This window comes from Dryobates pubescens, chromosome 21, assembly GCF_014839835.1.
Source record: "Dryobates pubescens isolate bDryPub1 chromosome 21, bDryPub1.pri, whole genome shotgun sequence".
Lineage (NCBI taxonomy): Eukaryota > Metazoa > Chordata > Aves > Piciformes > Picidae > Dryobates > Dryobates pubescens.
Genome location: NC_071632.1, coordinates 4,715,828 through 4,734,031, shown reverse-complemented (window position 1 = coordinate 4,734,031; position 18,204 = coordinate 4,715,828). Strand labels below are relative to the sequence as shown.

General features: G+C 44.5%; 1 protein-coding gene across 2 annotated transcripts in view; it reads left to right on the top strand.

Moving 5' to 3' along the window:
- Positions 1-18,204, top strand: part of PIP4K2A (phosphatidylinositol-5-phosphate 4-kinase type 2 alpha) — a 131,510-nt gene that overhangs the window by 93,102 nt on the left and 20,204 nt on the right. For both annotated transcript variants that reach the window (XM_054171256.1, XM_054171255.1), the window contains exons 4-5: positions 4,703-4,855; positions 15,492-15,638. In XM_054171256.1, coding sequence (XP_054027231.1) covers positions 4,703-4,855; positions 15,492-15,638 — 300 coding nt within the window. The remainder of the gene's footprint in view (positions 1-4,702; positions 4,856-15,491; positions 15,639-18,204) is intronic.

Sequence of the window (18,204 nt, the reverse complement as noted above, 5' to 3'; positions counted from 1 at the left end):
GGTGTCCCTGCCCATGGCAGGGGGCTTGGAACTGGCTGATCTTTGAGGTCCCTTCCAACCCTGACAATTCTGTGAGTCTATGATTCTATTGTACCATTACTATTATTTAATTACTGCTATTCTTACTGACCTATGGGCAAGGTAGAAATAGGCTCCCAAAGGCTAAAGCACTAGGTGGTGTTTTAGGTGGCTTCTAAGGAGTCTTGAGGATGCCTCTCACGAAGTATTTGCCTTGATATTTTGTGACTTTGATCTTCAAAATGCCACTTACTGTGTGGCTTTGCAGTAAGAAATGAAGAAGTTGTCAACAATGCTGAAGTGACAGCAACCAAAACTTAATTGTCAGTGAGCCATTGACATTTCATGGAGTGCAGTCGATGCAAAATCAGTCCAAATGGTGAAGTGCTATACAGACAAGGATTTGATACAAAACCCACTTGGGATCACCTGGCTTTCTGAGCCTGTCCAAATGCCTTTTAATACAGGCAGATGAATATGGATAGAAAGGAGAGCCAGAACTACTGAGGTGTGAAGGCTGTGCTCAGGTTAATAGTAGCTCTGCAAAGGAACAAGAGGTCAAAGAGTTCAAGAAGTCAGCTCCTGACTAGGAGTTAACTACACATTTAGGTGGATAAATTGGAAGGTACAATATAAGACCAGAAAAAACTCTTTTAACTTTTTTTTAACATCTCTTTATTTTACACCTGAAGCTAATGCTATAAATAGTTTTTGGTGTCGTTGTGAAAAAGGATCATGAAAATTTGGGTATAATAAAATTAAATAGAGAAAAATGGCACCAAAGGAGTTTAAGGACATAGAGAATGGCTTGTGGTGGGACTGGCAGAGATTAACCTGCTGCAGTTACAAAACATAGCATTGAGCAGTTCAGTAGTAACTATCCCCACAGAGAGAACAATGTTAGATACTTCAGGAAAGACTAAATAGGAATGAGTGCCAGGTGCTGCACTTTGGCCACAGCAACCCCATGCAGAGCTACAGGCTGGGGTCAGAGTGGCTGGAGAGCTCCCAAACAGAGAGGGACCTGGGGGTGCTGATTGACAGCTGCCTAAACATGAGCCAGCAGTGTACCCAGGTGGCCAAGAAGGCCAAGGGCATCCTGGCCTGCATTAGGAATAGTGTGGCCAGCAGGAGCAGGGAAGTCATTGTGTCCCTGTACTCTGCACTGGTTAGGCCACACCTTGAGTCCTGTGTCCAGTTTTTGGTCCCTCAGTTTAGGAAGGACATTGAGACACTTGAAGGTGTCCAGAGAAGGGCAACAAGGCTGGGGAGAGGCCTTGAGCACAGCCCTGTGAGGAGAGGCTGAGGGAGCTGGGGTTGCTTAGCCTGGAGAAGAGGAGGCTCAGAGGTGACCTCATTGCCCTCTACAACTACCTGAAGGAAGGTTGTAGCCAGGAAAGGGTTGGTCTCTTCTCTCAGGCAACCAGCACCAGAACAAGAGGACACAGTCTCAAGCTGCACCAGGGGAAGTTTAGGCTGGAGGTGAGGAGAAAGTTCTTCACTGAGAGAGTCATTTGCCATTGGAATGTGCTGCCCAGGGAGGTGGTGGAGTCCCCATCCCTGGAGGTGTTCAAGAGGGGATTGGATGTGGCACTTGGTGCCATGGTCTAGTCGTGAGGTTTGTGGTGACAGGTGGGACTCGATGATCCTCGAGGTCTCTTTCAACCTTAGTGATACTGTGACTGGAAAAGGAAATCACTCAAAATTAGACTCGCCTTTGCAGCAACACAGATGATTAAATACTACTAAAACCAAACCAAAACCCCAAAAACACTACAAGGGCAAATCTTGGTCTTTTGAAGTTGGAAAAATCAATTTATTTATTTTTTTATGTTTGGGGTTTTTTTACCTTGACCATAACCAGAGACTGGAGATTGGTTTGGAAATGGCTGGGTGAAATGAAATGTCTTCTGGTGGGTAGCAGTTGTGTTGCATTCCCTTGATAGCTCCAAAAGAGCTCCTGTGAATTTCACAGAATCTGAGAACCGTCATGGTTGGAAGGGACCTCAAGGATCAGCCAGTTCCAAACCCCTGCTGCGGGCAGGGACACCTCATGCTAGAGAAGGTTGCCAGAGCCACATCCAGCCTGGCCTTCAAAACCTCCGGGGATGAGGCTTCCCCCACCTCCCTGGGCAACCTGTGCCAGTGTTTCAGCAATTTCATGATGAAGAACTTCCTAAATCTCCCCTTCTCTAGCTGGAATATACTATCCCCAGTCCTATCACTACCTGACACCCTAAAAAGTCCCTCACCGGCTTTCTTGTAGTCCCCCTTCAGATACTGGAAAGCCACAACAAAGTCTTCTCAGAGCCTTCTCTTCCCCAGGCTGAACAACCCCAACTTCCTGTCCTCATAGGAGAGCTGCTCCAGCCCCCTGATCATCCTTATGGATCAGGTCTTCAGAGCACCTTTGGCAAAAACCTTTTTCCCTGCCTAATAGAGATATACTGTAGGCAATAAAACTCTGTGGAGAGCGCTGGGAGTTTGGGAAAGAGATGCTGGAGGGAGAGAGGGACTGTAGTAAAACTAAATAAGCTTTCAGTTGGCTTGCTAAAGAATATGCTCTTCTTGGGTGAAATGATGACATGTAATTTAGGTGTGCTGATTAATTCCTTGTATCAAGAACTCTTTGGGAAATAAGTAGCAGTAAGTGGTATAGATTTTGCCCATTTATATTTAAAGGTGCTCTTTTATTATTCTATCAAATTTACTCCATGCTATGGGACAAATTCTTGGTGATTTGTAGCCTCTCAGCACCGAAGACCAGAGGAGCAGTTCTGCTTGCCTGCTACTCAGTGCAATGCAGGTGGTATTTCTTTATATTGTTTTCTGCAATGGCTGTGAGGTTTCCATCCAGTGCTTTCTCAGGGGGAAACAATTTGAGAGAGGGAGGGAGAAGTATGTGAAAGAGAAATTTATCTAGCAGAGGTGTCTCTGAGCTTGACACATTAAATGTGTCTTCGGTTGTGTAAGTAATTACACAAGTAATTTGGCGTAGTCTTTAAATGACCTCATAAAAGTATTCACATTTTAAAAGTACAAAACCTTTCCTTTCTCCTGAGACTGAAAAAGCAGCAGGCACAAGATTAAAACTTCACAGATGAGAAGTGAATGGGGAATTGGCAGAACATGCACACTTGGAGCAGGAGACTTGCAGCGAGTTGCTAAGTGAAGCTGTTAAGTAGAACAGGGTATGTGCGGCTGACAGATGTTTCAATTGTGCCAGAGGACCAAGGCACACCATGGCAGAGTTGGAGAAGCTGGGAAAATCTGAAGGGGACAGGGCAGTGTGACCCTTTTTTTTTTTTTCCCTTTTTTAATGAGTTCTGTGCTCAAACAGAATAAGCAGATGATTTTTATTAGCTTAGGACTAACACTCCAACATTGTACAGCTAGAGATATGCTGAGCTGGTTCCTGATACAGTACTGATAGCAGCGATGGTAAAAGGGTTGTCAGATCATCTTGGTGGGTAAGAGTTGAGCATTATTTTGCCTGTATCTGAAGCATATCCTCCCTGTTCTGGCTCTGTGGTTCATAGATTTGTGCTAAGTGAGGAGAGGTTCTTTTCCCATCTGTTCATATTCCACTTAGTCTTCCCCTAATTAAGCAGCAGAGCCAGAGGGAATTCAATCTGGTAGTTGCCACGATCTATCTCTATCTGTCTCTCCATTCCCTCTCCCTCAACCTTGCTTATATTTTCCTTTTGGAAGAGGAAGATGCTTAAGTTTTGTTATTTCCTTCCTAGTCTGCTATAGGCACCTCACCTAAGGAGGAGACATTGCTGGGGTTGGTGAGGGAGAAGCTCTATGCTGCTCTCTTTAGGCAGGTTCAGTCAGCTTTTCTTCCAAGACATTTTGTACACAGAGTCCTCTAGCACAACTTATTTTGCTAAACACTCTACTAACTATCACTGAAATTTAACTGTGTTCTGGTGAAAGTCACTTGAACCACAGGAGGGTTCCATCATGCCTCTTGCTGTCACATGCACTTCTGAGAGAGAGTGCACACCTATGCAGTGTGCCTGAGAGCAGCCTGAGCTACAGAGCAGCACAACTCAAATAAGTGCAGATTTTCAGTCTGTCTGGGCACTACTGCATAACTAATCTTCCCCTCTTGAGTCTGTAGGAAGTTTGGTCTGGTTTACAAAAGGAGCTACTGTACAATAATATTGCTTGCTTATCACTAGAAATGAAATCATTAGGATAGCTCTGGTACTAGAACTCAGAAATCCAGCTGTGATCTTGTTTGTGGACCAGATCACCCTGGCCCAAGAGCAAAACCTGCTCAAGCTTTAAAGTGGTACCACTGCTCCAAATGAATCCTCTCTAGTTGTTGTGGTATAATCCAGCTTTCCTTTTGGTTTCTGAAAGCTATGGCTTCATCCCCAAAACTGCTAATGTCTATGTAACAAACTGCAATTAATTCTCATTCCACTTGGAGAATGATTTTTGAACCACTGATGGGCAACACCTTCCCCTAAACATTGTGTCCTCAAGAGTGTTTCTTGAAGTGATTTGTCAAGATACTGCAGTCTGTGATTTCATGCTTTGCAGAGTTCCGCTCAGCGCTTGATGTATTGCAAGAGATTGAAAGCTGAATGCAAATGTTCTGGAGTTCTGATTAAAAGTTGCCTCTTTTTGTCTGACCTGCTGCTTTTTGTTTTGTTTTTCAATCCATTGACAGAACTCATTGACGAGAAGTGCACCCCTGGCTAATGATTCCCAAGCACGCAGTGGTGCTCGCTTTCATACCTCTTACGACAAAAGATATATCATCAAGACTATAACCAGTGAAGATGTAGCAGAAATGCACAACATACTGAAGAAATATCATCAGGTAATACCCTAATTGTTACCAGGGTGTGGGATCCCTTCTTAAAGATTAGAATGTCAGTCATCAAGAGTCACTCCAGACTTTTTCCCCTTTGGCATGAGTGATTCATCGTGTGTCTGCAATTCACAAGGCTGTGCACTTCTAAATATCTGATCTAAAGAATGATCTGGATGAGGGGGTTGAGTTAATCATCACTAAATTTGCAGATGACTCCAAGTTAAGGAGCAGGTGTTGATCTGTTAGAGACTAGGAGAGCTCTGCAGAGGGACCTTGACAGGCTGGACAGATGGGCAGAGTCCAACATGATGGCATTCAACAAGTCCAACTGCCGGGTTCTGCACATTGGCCACAACAACCCCATGCAGTGCTACAGGATGGGGTCAGAGTGGCTGGAGAGCAGCCAGGCAGAAAGGAACTTGGGGATACTGGTTGATAGTAGGCTGAATGTGAGCCAGCAGTGTGCCCAGGTGGCCAAGAAGTCCAATGGCATCCTGGCCGGTATCGGGAACAGCCCTGTGAGGAGAGGCTGAGGGAGCTGGGGTTGCTTAGCCTGGAGAAGAGGAGGCTCAGGGGAGACCTTCTTGCTCTCTACAACTCCCTGAAGGGAGGTTGTAGCCAGGTGGGGGTTGGTCTCTTCTCCCAGGCAACCAGCACCAGAACAAGAGGACACAGTCTCAAGTTGCACCAGGGGAAGTTTAGGCTGCATATTAGGAAGAAGTTCTTCCCAGAAAGAGAGATTGGCCATTGGGATGTGCTGCCCAGAGAGGTGGTGGAGTCACCATCCCTGGAGGTGTTTAGGAGGAGAGTGGATGGGGTGCTTGGTGCCATGGTTGAGTTGATTAGGTGGTGTTGGGTGATAGGTTGGACTCAATGATCACAAAGGTCTTTTCCCACCTGGTTAATTCTATTCTACTCTGTTCTGTTCTAAAAGTCATCAAATTAGGTGCACCACTATTTTACAGTACTATTACCACTCTTTAAAATCATCAAGAATAAAAGATCGTTCAGACAGGCCAAATGCAAAGCCTAAGGCTACGTAATAGAAATGTGTAAATAACAAGAAGTGAGCCAAGCTTGGAGGAGTGTCAGGAGGAGTTGCTATAGAAACAGCATCTAAATATATATGGTAATTGTAAATTCCAACTGTTGAATTGTAAATAATAGCTCTGACAATTGTAAATTATGGTTGCTCTCCAAGATTCTGAGTTGCATTCATTTGTTTACCCTGTCTCATGTGAAGCCTTTTTGGTGCTGGATTTTTTTTTAGTGGCAGTCAGGCCCACAACCTCAGACAGATGGTGAATGCTTCAGTCTAAACACTGACACTTTCTGTCAGCTCATCAGATGAGTCTGACACTTTCAGTGCTGAGTAGGAACACTAAAGATCATTATTTTCTCTGGCGAAGTTTTATTATAAAGCCCAACAAAACCTTAAGCCCACCAGTTCTGAGCCAGCTGGGGGAATAATGTCTTAATTCATGCTTGAAGTTGCATAGCATCTTGTTCTTTTTGACTAGGCTATGAAGTCCACCATGGACAGAGCAGCCTTATGTCTGCATTCAATGACAAAATAGAATCAGAGAAATGTTTTGGTTGGAAAAGACCTCTAAGATATTGATTCTAACCAGCAACCCAACACCATCGTGGCTGCTAAACCGCGTCCCCAAGTGCTGCAGCCACATGTTTCTTGAACACCTCCAGGGATGGTGACTCCACCACCTCCTTGGGCAGCCTGTTCCAATACCTGACCATGCTTGCAGGAAAGAAATTTTTGCAAATATCTGACCTAAACCTCTCCTGGAACAACTTGAGGCTGTTTCCTCTTGTTCTATCACATGATACTTGGGAGGAAAGGCCATCATCCACCTGGCTCCAACCTCTTTTCAGGGAATTGTAGAGAGCAATGCCATCTCCCTTATCTTCCTCTTCTCCAAACTAACCAACTCCAGTTCCCTCAGAATACCCTGTTGTAGGTGTTGGTATAAATGTAAATATTTTCTATACTGCAAATATGATTTTCAACAAGAGAAGGCTCTGAGCAGACCTTATAGTGGCCTTCAGTACCTGAAGGGCACCTACAAGAAAGCTGGGCAGGGACTTTCCAGAAGGTCCTGTAGTGATAGGATGAGGGGGAATCGCTTGAAGCTGGAAGAGGGGAGATTTAGACTGGAGGTTAGGAAGAAATTCTTCAGAGTGAGGGTGGTGAGACACTGAAACAGGTTGCTCAGGGAGGCTATGAATGCCCCCTCCCTGGAGGTGTTTGAGGCCAGGTTGGATGAGGCCTTGAGCAACCTGGTTCAGTGCAAGGTGTCCCTGCCTATGGTGGAGAGGTTGGAACTGGATGATCTTTAAGGTCCCTCCCCACTCAAACCATTCTGTGATTCTATGGTTCTAGAAACTTGGTGATCGTTGCTTAAAATTCCATAGACAAGTGTCTAAATCAGGACACATCCTGCCCTTCCCAGTGAGATCAGCTTGCTTTGAATCTTAGGTTGGTCTGAACTGGTGGTGGAGTCTGTGCTCTTTGGGAAGAGATGACAGGCAGGATAGAAATTTGTGAAACTAAATGAAAGCAACTTGTCTGTCTCAGAGAGACCAACACCTCTTGAGCACACATGGTTTAGTTTCTTTTTCATTAGAATGGACTTCAAAAGAGTTTTATTATTCCTCAGTGCTGATGGTAAAGAAAAGGTGAATTCAGTAAAGGAAGTGAGAAGCCATCTCAAAGCGGCTGAGCAAGAGGGAGCTGGTAGCATGGAAGCCTTCCAGTATTAAACTATTCACGAGTGCAGGTACCCTTTAGGTTTTCTATAGGTGGCTGTCCCTGTTCACTGCACATTCTCTTCCCTACACTGGTAATTATATGCAGAACCTATTACACTGCCTGTTTGTCTCCCTGGCAACCAGCAGAAATGGAGAATAGTGGAAAAGGAAAGGGACTGCCCATTTACTGGAGGCAACAAACAGCAGAGTGATGGGGAAGTGAATGGAAGAAAGGGAAGAAGGGAATGAGGGGAAAAGGGGAGATGGCAGCATAAAGGAGAAAACAAAAGCAGGGGGGAAATCTTAACTTTTGGAGAGGAAAAAATATGTAAGAAACAGGAAAGCAAATGAAAGGGAAAAAAGGGAGTGAGGTGGAATAGGGCAAAACTCTACCAAGAGCAGGGTACAGGGCTGCACGGGGATCAAGGAATAGCAAAAGGAGCAGAATCTTCACTGAAAGATGTGGAATTTCATAGGTAATTATCTAACTGTACAATATGACAGAGAAGACTTGGCTGCACTGGCTCTGGTAGGGCCTGGGTTTCACCAGCACAGAGTCACAGAAAACGTCTGGTTGGAAGAGACCTCAAAGACCCAACCTTCAACCCAGTTTAGGATCAACCCAAAGCCATGTCCCTAAGCACCAGGCCCACAGGTTGCTTAAACATCTGCAGGGTTGGTGACTCCACCACTGCCCTGGGCAGCCTGTTCCAATGTTTGAGAACCCTTTCAATGAAGAAATATTTCCTAACATCCAGCCTGAGCCTCCCCTGGTGCAGCTTGAAAGTATTTCCTCTCATCCTGTTGCTTGACACCAAGGAGAAGAGGCTGCCCCCTCCTCACTCCAGCCTCCCTTCAGGAAGTTGCAGAGAGCAATGACATCTCCTCTCAGTCTTCTCTTCTCCAGACTGAACACCCCCAGCTCCCTCAGATGCTCCTTGTAGCCCGGGTGCTCCAGGCCCTTCTTCAGCCTTGCTGCCCTTCTCTGGACATGCTCCAGAACCTCAGTGTCCTCCTTGTCGTGAGGGGCCCAGAACGGAACACAGTACTCAACGTTTTCTATGTGTTTATTTTATATCTATAAGCTTCTGCTCCTGTGTGCAGCACTCAGAAGAAATCAGCACACCCCATGACTCATTTGTAGCAGGACCAAGGATAATAAATAATGTTCTTGGTAGCAGATCTGCAACCTATGCAATGCCATGTGGTGGTAACATTTAGATTTCATTGCACTTTGAAGGTACAATTAACAGTGGCCCAAGTCTGAAACTGCATAAAATACAAGGGTGTGAATCACAAGGCTGATATCTGAAAACTTGTATTTATTGAACACTCCTTTAAATGATACCACTTTCTTACACGACTTACCAGGAGAAAAGAGCTTTAGATGATTTGAATATCTGTACCTTTCTGCTGTGAGCTGTAGTTCAGCTAATTCATCTTTCCGATGTGTCACACCAGTTAAACTGTGGAACAGGCTCCACGGGGAGGTGGTTGAATCCCCATCCCTGGAGATGTTTCAAACAGGCAGAGATGTGGTGCTGAGGGACATGGCTTAGCACCAGACTTGGTAGGGGAATAGAATGGTTGAACTTAGAATAGAATAGAATAAACCAGGTTGGAAGAGACATTCAAGATCAACACGTCCAACCTATTATCCAACCCAACTATTCAACTAAACCATGCTACCAAGCACCCCATCAAGCCTCCTCCTGAACATCTCCAATGATGGTGACTCCACCACCTCCCCAGGCAGCCGATTCCAATGGACAATCACTCTCTGTATAGAATTTCTTCCTAACCTCTCAGCCTAAACCTCCCCTGGTGCAGCTTGAGACTGTGTCCTCTTGTTCTGGTGCTGGTTGCCTGGGAGAAGAAACCAACCTCCACCTGTCCACAACCTCCCTTCAAGTAGTTGTACAGAGCAATAAGGTCTCCCCTGAGCCTCCTCTTCTCCAGACTTGATGATCTTCAAGTCTTTTCCAAACAAAAGATTCTATGATTGCATAAATACCCAGTGGATAGTTTTCCATTAAATTATTAAGGTTCAAGAAATTAGCAATAACTGGAATATACTGAAACATGATACAGCTCTGGAGATCTTCTCAACCTTCATGGGGGGCATGATTGCACATGTCAATGCACATAATATGTTTGTGGAGGATGTTTCTGATGGCTTGCCAGAGGATTTGAAAGAGAAAGATTAGTCAGGAAAAAAAAGGAATATCAATGTCTTGTCCTTCACAATGTCCAAAATGATTAGAAATAATTATATTGCTTGCCATTCACTTCCTTTAATGAAGGTATCCTAATGAATGTGTAAACTTGTCACATGAAGCATGTGGATATTCCAGTGTGGTTACCTTCATCACCATGTAGATAACTGTGGGAGGGGGTAAGAGAGGAGGAGCATGTTGTGTATTGCTGCATTAATGTTTGCTAAACAGTGCTGCCTGTGAGAAATAGGAATGCTGAGTTTCCATGGAACTAAGATAGGTATCATTCAGGATTTAGTCCTCACTTATGTCAAATCATTCCACAGCTTATTTCCATGGGGAGGAGGAGAAGAAATAGCAAACCTGGCAATTTTACCCTGTGTTTTTCCAAAAGGAGGCCAAAATGGCATAAACTGTGTGCACTGTGTTACCTTTTAGTCATCTTGATACTTTACTGGCATTACTGCAGAGAAGCAAGAAGCTAAGAATCTTTATTTTTGGTGTAAAATGAGATAGGAAAAGTTCTCTTCTCATTAAGGAATCTTGAAGCTGTATTTACTTAAAGGAGAATTTAGGGCCAGAAAGAATTTCTTGCTACTTTTCAGCTTTAAGCATGGAGTTCAAGAGAGCTCAGAAAAGGATGTCTTTGAAGCCTGTGCTGCAGAGCTGATAAAATAGGTCAAGATGCTGGTGATGGTTTATTTTGTTAATGGTAATGTTGCCCTCATGCTGTGCAGCAAAATGAAAATTGTCTGAATCGACAAAACCTGAGGGGGTGTTTATTACAAACACTCTTTAAGTAAGGTGGATTTTGTTACTGCATGCAAGGGCTTGTAAATGTGTTGGCTAAGTATGGCACTTTTATTTAGCAAGGCTGCTTGGCAGAATTGTTGCAATGCTCTTTTTAGAAAGGGTTAGCATAAAGGAGAGAAGGGCTTTTTTTTCCTTTCACTGAAGTTCAGCAGTCCTGTTAAGCATGTACTGGCTTATTTTCTAGGCTCACTTTTATTCCAGCTGTGAGTGGGAAACTTCAGGAAATCATTCCTAAAAAGCACCTTGTGGTGACTAAATTGCTACTTCATTTATATCAAGATGGACAAATTGAAAAGTCTGCCAGCCACAGTCACCAGTGCAAGTCCTGCTGGACTCCCACCCAAGCAGATGACACGTTTTGCCTCCTCTGGGATGCAGATATTGGGGGATTGATAGTTTCAAAGGTAGGAAGTTCTAGACCAACCTTGTAGATGCTGAAAGCAAGTGGCATTCCTACCTCTTTTCCTTTGTCTCCCTATCAAGATAAGAAATGCTGCCATGGGAAACAGTGAAGACATTTTAGGGGCTTTTCTTTAAATTGCCATGGCACAAGTGTCTGCAGTCAGCAGTGAGTAGGAAACAGTTGTTGTGGTACATGCTCTGCTTTGAGAAGGTCTCTCAGGAGTCTGCAAGAACACAGCCAAGTCCCTTTTTATGAAGTGAAGGGTGATACTAGCAGAGCTTTTCCTCTCCTGTGTTGCATGCTAGTAACGTTGCCCTTGTAGAAGGCCAGTTTGCAAAACACTGAAGTGAAGCAGCAGTGCTGGCAAACAGCTACTCCTGGCTTAGCAACAGGACTTAAGTGACTCTCATTAATTGCCTTTTTTGCCTTGTTACCCAGTACAAGAGAGTTTGGTAGGGGGCTGTACACTGCTAATATTTTATTTATTCTAAGTTAATACAGTGGTTGTGTTACACATGTTCTGGGTTAATGACATTGCTGTTTTGCAGATGGGGACACTCGGCACCAGAGTTAGCAGTCGGTGGGGTTGAAGAGAGGGTTTAAGTGGCAAGACTGTGACCCTAGAAGCTGAGAGGAAGGGCAGGGGGTTGTTAGTCTGGTACTCAGGATGCCTAGCTGCCATTCCTTCCTGTGGCACAAACTCTCTTGTGGGATCAAGTTTCTGCCTCTCAGATCCCTATATGGAAAACTGGAATAATGGTATTTCTTTTCATTCAAATTCTCTACTTAACAACTGTAAGATGAAGAATGGTTGGATCCGTTAAGGAGTTGTGGCCTGGAATTCTGTGCTACCAAACTCTTCTGGGACGCTAGATTCATTTTAATCATCCCTGCAGAACCTAATCATCTCAGAGAAGGAATTACTTAGTATATGTTTTTATAAGAACACCCCTTCCCAACTTTTGTAAAGCATTAGAGAAGTATTTACTTTTAGGATGTATGCCAAGACTTGGTAGAGTTAGATAATGATTGGACTCAATGATCTTCAAGTTCTTTTTCAGCCAAAACCATTCTGTTATTGTAAGTACTTGATGTTTATAGCAAAGTAATCAATGTAGTACTTATAGGGATTAGTATTTTAAACAAGTCCTCTGTAACCTCAGCATTAATGGTTCCAATTTCACTCTATAATCAGATCTCCAAGGGAAGCTATTGGTGGTCACAATGAGCTATCTTTCCTGTCACATAACTGCTTTATGAGGTTGATGACAGCCCTGTGGTTGAAATTTCTCCAATTCAAGAACTCCAGCTTAAAGCTTCTGCATCTTTCAAACACAGAACTCTTCTCAGGTGCAAAGCGTTTGATCTCTGTGCGCTGCTCTTGGCTGACATTGCTGTCGTGGCCTTGTGCTGTCAAAGTCCTTGGTATTCTGGGGCATACAATCATATTCACTTCCTAAGGATCTGATTTGTATTCTCTGCAGTGGTTCAAGATGTTTTGCCCATTCACAGGCAGTCTAAGCTTAAAAATGCCTTGCTGCAAGGTGGCACAACTACATCACAACTGTGTCGTGTTGTCTGCTTTCATGCTTGTAACCTCCACCACAGCTACAGGGCAGACAGAAAGGAGTGCTGCAGCACCAGCTGTGCCCACAAGGTTCAGCAGAGCTCACCTGTCAGAGCTGAGAGTCAAAATTATGTTCAATTCACAGGCAACAAATTCCAGTTTGTTGCTTCTCTTTTGTTTCTTGCGGGACAGGATTATTTTCATGACTCTCAAATACTTCACTGCCAGGGTTCTCAGCCATTGGAACAGGCTCCCATGGAGGTGGTTGAATCCTTATCCCTGGAGAAGTTGAAAAGAGGAAGAGGTATGGTGCTGAAAGACATGGCTTAGGATATCAGGTAGTGATAGGACTAGGGGGAATGGAATGAAGCTGGAGGTGGGGAGATTCAGAGTGGATGTGAGGAAGAAGTTCTTCACCATGAGAGTGGTGAAGCCCTGGAATGGGTTGTCCAGGGAGGTGGTTGAGTCCCCATCCCTGGAGGTGTTTAAGCCCAGGCTGGATGAGGCTCTGGCCAGCCTGATCTAGTGTGGGGTGTCCCTGCCCATGGCAGAGGGGTTGGAACTAGATGATCCTTGTGGTCCCTTCCAGCCCTGACTGATTCTGTGATTCTATGGTTCAGCACCAGCCTTGTTAGAGAATGGTTGGACAATGATCCTCAAGGTCTTTTTCAGCTGAAGTGGTTCTGTGATTCTATTTGGGCCTTGAATTTATATATTTTCTCCATGATCTTGTGTTTACCACTGGGTAATAAGGGTAAAAGGGAACCTGGTGAGGCCGTTTCAGGTTCACATCCTTGTGCCTTAACTTTTTCTTGGTTCCACCAAGATATGTTTGAGTTGGTTTTAGGATTAATACAATGTGAGCATTTTTATTCTGGGAATAAATACTCACTCTTCAGTAGTTCTCACCATCACTGTAGTCTCTTCTCTTTCATGCTTCCTCAAGTAGTCTTTGCAACAGAAATTCAAACTATTAGTTGTGAGGCGAGCAATTAGGTTAGAAAAGACAGACAGGTTTTAGGTGCAGGTGGCCAATCTTTTCAAGGTTAATAGCCCATTTGGAGTGGAATATGGTGACCTTAAGGAAATCTAATGATTCATAAACAAAACAAAATACAGGAATCTTGCACTTCACTGCTCAACTCTATTGACCCTGAAATGCAGCCATCATGTGGGAACTAGCAGAAAGTTGATGATAATAAATAATACCCTTTGCTGGCAACAGCACTGTAAATGTTCTTCATGACAAGCAAATATTGAGAGTGGAGAAACATGGAAAATAAAAATTATCTGGAACAAGAGAGTACAAAGTACAGCAGTGTGATGCTCAATAAAATAGTTGGGGTTCTACTTCAGTACAAAGTACATGATCCGTGTTAGGTGTCCTTTTTTAGACCATGCAAGTGGAAAGATCTGTCAAGTGGAGCCTCCTCTTTCTACGTGATTGTTACAGAAATTATGAGTTATATACTGGCCTAGAAGTAGGATAACCTGCTTTAAACTTGAGGAGGGCAGATTTAGACTGGAGATTAGGAAGAAATTCTTTCCAGTGAGGGCAGTGAGACACCAGAACAGGTTGCCCAGGGAGATTGTAGATGCCTTCTCCCTGGAGGTGCTCAAGGCCAGGCTGGATGAGGCCTTCAACAACCTGATCTAGTGGAAACCATCCCTGCCCACAGCAGTGGGGTTGCAACTAGATGTAGTGGTGTCCCCCAGGGATCAGTGCTGAGCCCCATCCTCTTTAGTATCTTCATTGATGATCTGGATGAGGGGATTGAGACAGTCATCAGCAAATGTGCAGATGACACCAAGCTGGGAGCAGATGTTGATCTGTTGCAGGGCAGAAGGACTCTGCAGAGGGACCTCGACCGAGTGGACAGATGGGCAGAGTCCAACAGGATGGCATTCAACAAATCCAGGTGCCAGGTGCTGCACTTTGACCACAGCAACCCCATGCAGAGCTACAGGCTGGGGTCAGAGTGGCTGGAGAGCAGCCAGGCAGAAAGGGACCTGGGGATACTGGTTGACAGCTGGCTGAACATGAGCCAGCAGTGTGCCCAGGTGGCCAAGAAGGCCAATGGCATCCTGGCCTGCATCAAGAATAGTGTGGCCAGCAGGAGCAGGGAGGTCATTCTGCCCCTGTACACTTCACTGGCTAGGCTATACCTTGAGTCCTGTGTCCAGTTCTGGGCCCCTCAGTTTAGGAAGGATGTTGACTTGCTGGAAGGTGTCCAGAGAAGGGCAACAAAGTTGGTGAGGGGTTTGGAACACAAGCCCTATGAGGAGAGACTGAGGGATCTGGGGTTGCTTAGCCTGGAGAAGAGGAGGCTCGGGGGAGACCTTCTTGCTCTCTACAACTACCTGAAGGGAAGTTGTAGCCAGGTGGGGGTTGGTCTCTTCTCCCAGGCACCCAGCACCAGAACAAGAGGACACAGCCTCAGCTGCAGCAGGGGAGGTTTAGGCTGGATGTTAGGAAGAAGTTCTACACAGAGAGAGTGATTGCCCATTGGAATGTGCTACCTGGGGAGGTGGTGGAGTCCCCATCCCTGGAGGTGTTCAAGAGGGGATTGGATGTGGCACTTGGTGCCATGGTCTAGTCATGAGGTCTGTGGTGACAGGTTGGACTTGATGATCCTTGAGGTCTCTTCCAACCTTGGTGATACTGTCATCTTCAAGTTCTTTTCCAACCCAAACCATTCTGTGACTCTATGCTTGATCTGGCATGATGTTTTGGAAGGCTCATCTCCACACAAATCTATACCCAGCAAATAAAATACCTTGCTTCTGAGTGGTTGGGTTTGCAGAAATGCATTTAGTATGTTTCCACCCTCATTTTGATGTGTTTTGTGGTGTGTTTTTTCTCTTTTGCCTTTGCAGTTTATTGTGGAGTGTCATGGGAACACACTTCTGCCCCAGTTTTTGGGCATGTACCGGCTGACTGTCGACGGAGTTGAGGTATATATGATCGTCACCAGGAATGTCTTCAGCCATCGCTTATCTGTTTACAGAAAATATGACTTAAAGGTGAGAATTACCCACTGATGAAATAACTGTACATGTTAGATTATGCTGATGCTTGAATATTGCTCAGAACTTTAATTCAGTTCCATGTGTGGCATCCCAGGAGCGGTATTAAGTGGTTAACTGATTTATCTCTGCCCCAAGCTTCAGCAGGACTGGAGGGTGGCCGTGTAGAAATTGTGGCAATTTCTTTGGATCATGCCATTTTTTTTTTATGCAAAGCAATTAAACAGAGTGTGGTTGCTCAGTGTAAATAATGGTTAGAGGTAACACCCTTTACAAAAGCAGAAGAATAATTCTCTTTCCTATAGGATTTTCTCGACATCCTGGAATGCCACAGCTGGTTCTGCAGAGGGCTTTCATAAAACAGCTAAATATTATCATCACTTAAACCAGTAAAGTCCTCCTGACAAAGTACATCACTACTACAAACTCGTTTAAAAATGGGTCAAAAGGAGAAGGCTCTTCAAAACCCAACACTTGTTGCTTTTAGCATAAAGACATGTTTTGGTTTTATTCCAGAAGGTTTAGCTTCTTACTGCAATTTTGCCAACAGTTGAAGGTTTTTTGCTATTATAGATCTACTTTTTTTTTTTCTCCCCTTCACTTTGGTTTTCAGATGATCTTTTTTTTCAGGCTTACAGTGCTTAATGCCAACAATACAGTCTCAGTCTTTCTACCTAAGTGACTGTATTTTTATTTCCTCCATCAAGTCTGCCCTTAGAAGCCCATTTCTTTCTAATGCATTTAATTTCTATGTGTTGAACCACTTCTTTTAAGACATTTGCTTAGCAGTTCTAATGCTCTGTACTGCACCATCCTCTCCTACTCTCCAGTATCTACACAACAGAATTACATACAGCATGTTCTCAGCATCAGTGTCAAAAGCTCTTGCTGTTGTTTTGCTCTGTAAATGCTCTGTACACACTTTGTGCAGCTGGATAGAATTGCCTTAAAGATAAACTTCTCTTGCCATTTGAAATTAACATCAATATCACATTCTTGAAAACCAGCTCCTCCACTGAGCAGGGCTATAGTGAAACTGCATAGATTACAAATGACCTTTTCCTCATTTTCATTGCTGCAGCAGCATCTGTAGTTGTAGGTTCAGAGTCCTTTTTCACAAGGAATGGTTTTGACCCCTGCTTAGAACTCACTTGTGGCCCAAGTCTCTACCTGTGTGGATACTGAGACCACAGACTGGCACACGATTTCAAAGGTATTTTCCTGCCCACTTTGAGGCAATCTGCTAATGCTGGAGCACCTCTCCTATGAGGACAGACTGAGGGAGTTGGGGCTGTTCAGTCTGGAGAAGAGAAGGCTCCAAGGTGACCTAATTGTGGCCTTCCAGTATCTGAAGGGGGCCTACAAGAAGGCTGGGGAGGGACTTCTCAGGATATCAGGGAGTGATAGGACATGGGGGAATGGAATGAAGCTGGAAGTGGGGAGATTCAGGCTGGATGTGAGGAGGAAGTTCTTCCCCATGAGAGTGGTGAAGCCCTGGAATGGGTTGTCCAGGGAGGTGGTTGAGGCCCCATCCCTGGAGGTGTTTAAGCCCAAGGCTGGATGAGGCTCTGGCCAGCCTGATCTAGTGTGGGGTATCCCTGCCCATGGCAGGGGAGTTGGAACTAGATGATCCTTGTGGTGCCTTCCAACCCTGACTGATACTATGATACTGAAGTTACTTCAGTGTCACATGTGACAGTTAATATACTTAGGGTTATTCACTATTGTAAATCTTCTTTTTTTTTTTCTTTTTTTTTCCCTCCACTTTGATTTTCAGCTGACCTTTTTTCAGGCCCCCTGGTCTGTTGGAGCAGTCTTTTGGAGCACAGAATACAACATGAAAGGTTTATCAGCAGCAGACTAAAATGTCAGGCTTTCACCAGGCTTTGTTATGGAATGGGATGGATTTAAGCTTGAGAAGGGTAGATCTAGACTGGATATTAGGGAAAAATTCTTTCCAGTGAGGGTGGTGGGACACTGGAACAGGTTGCCCAGGGAGGTTGTGGTGTTCAAGGCCAAGTTCAGTGAGGCCTTGACCAACCTGGGCTAGTGGAAGGTATCCCTGCTCATGGCAGGGGGTTTGGAACTAGGTGATCTTGAAGGTCCCTTCCAACCCAAACCATTTGACGATTCTGTCATTATCAGTTATCATTAATGCAGTGGAATCTCTGCTGGCTGGGCCATACATAACAGCTAAGACTTTTGTTCTCCATCCTTTCCAAGTTGTTTTTTTTTAAGTTTCTCTCTGCAAACAGACTCAAACATGGCATAAAAAGCTGTGGTTGGAAATCCTCACGTTCTTTAAACTACTAGGACTCCACTCCAGCAGTTCTTTACGTGATGCAGACATTCCAACAAATGGCAAAGCTCCCTTCCCCATCTTTCACTGTCCATTTATGTTTGTAGTTACTATTTCTTGCAGCGTGATTGTGATAAGCAAAGGCTGGATAATTAAAGGTGTGATCCTGTTCCAAGAAGTTTGCAAGGAAACATATTCAGCCTTTTTTACCCCCACATCTAGCTTATTCAGAAAGCACCTTATTGCCTTTTAGTTTTAAGCCCC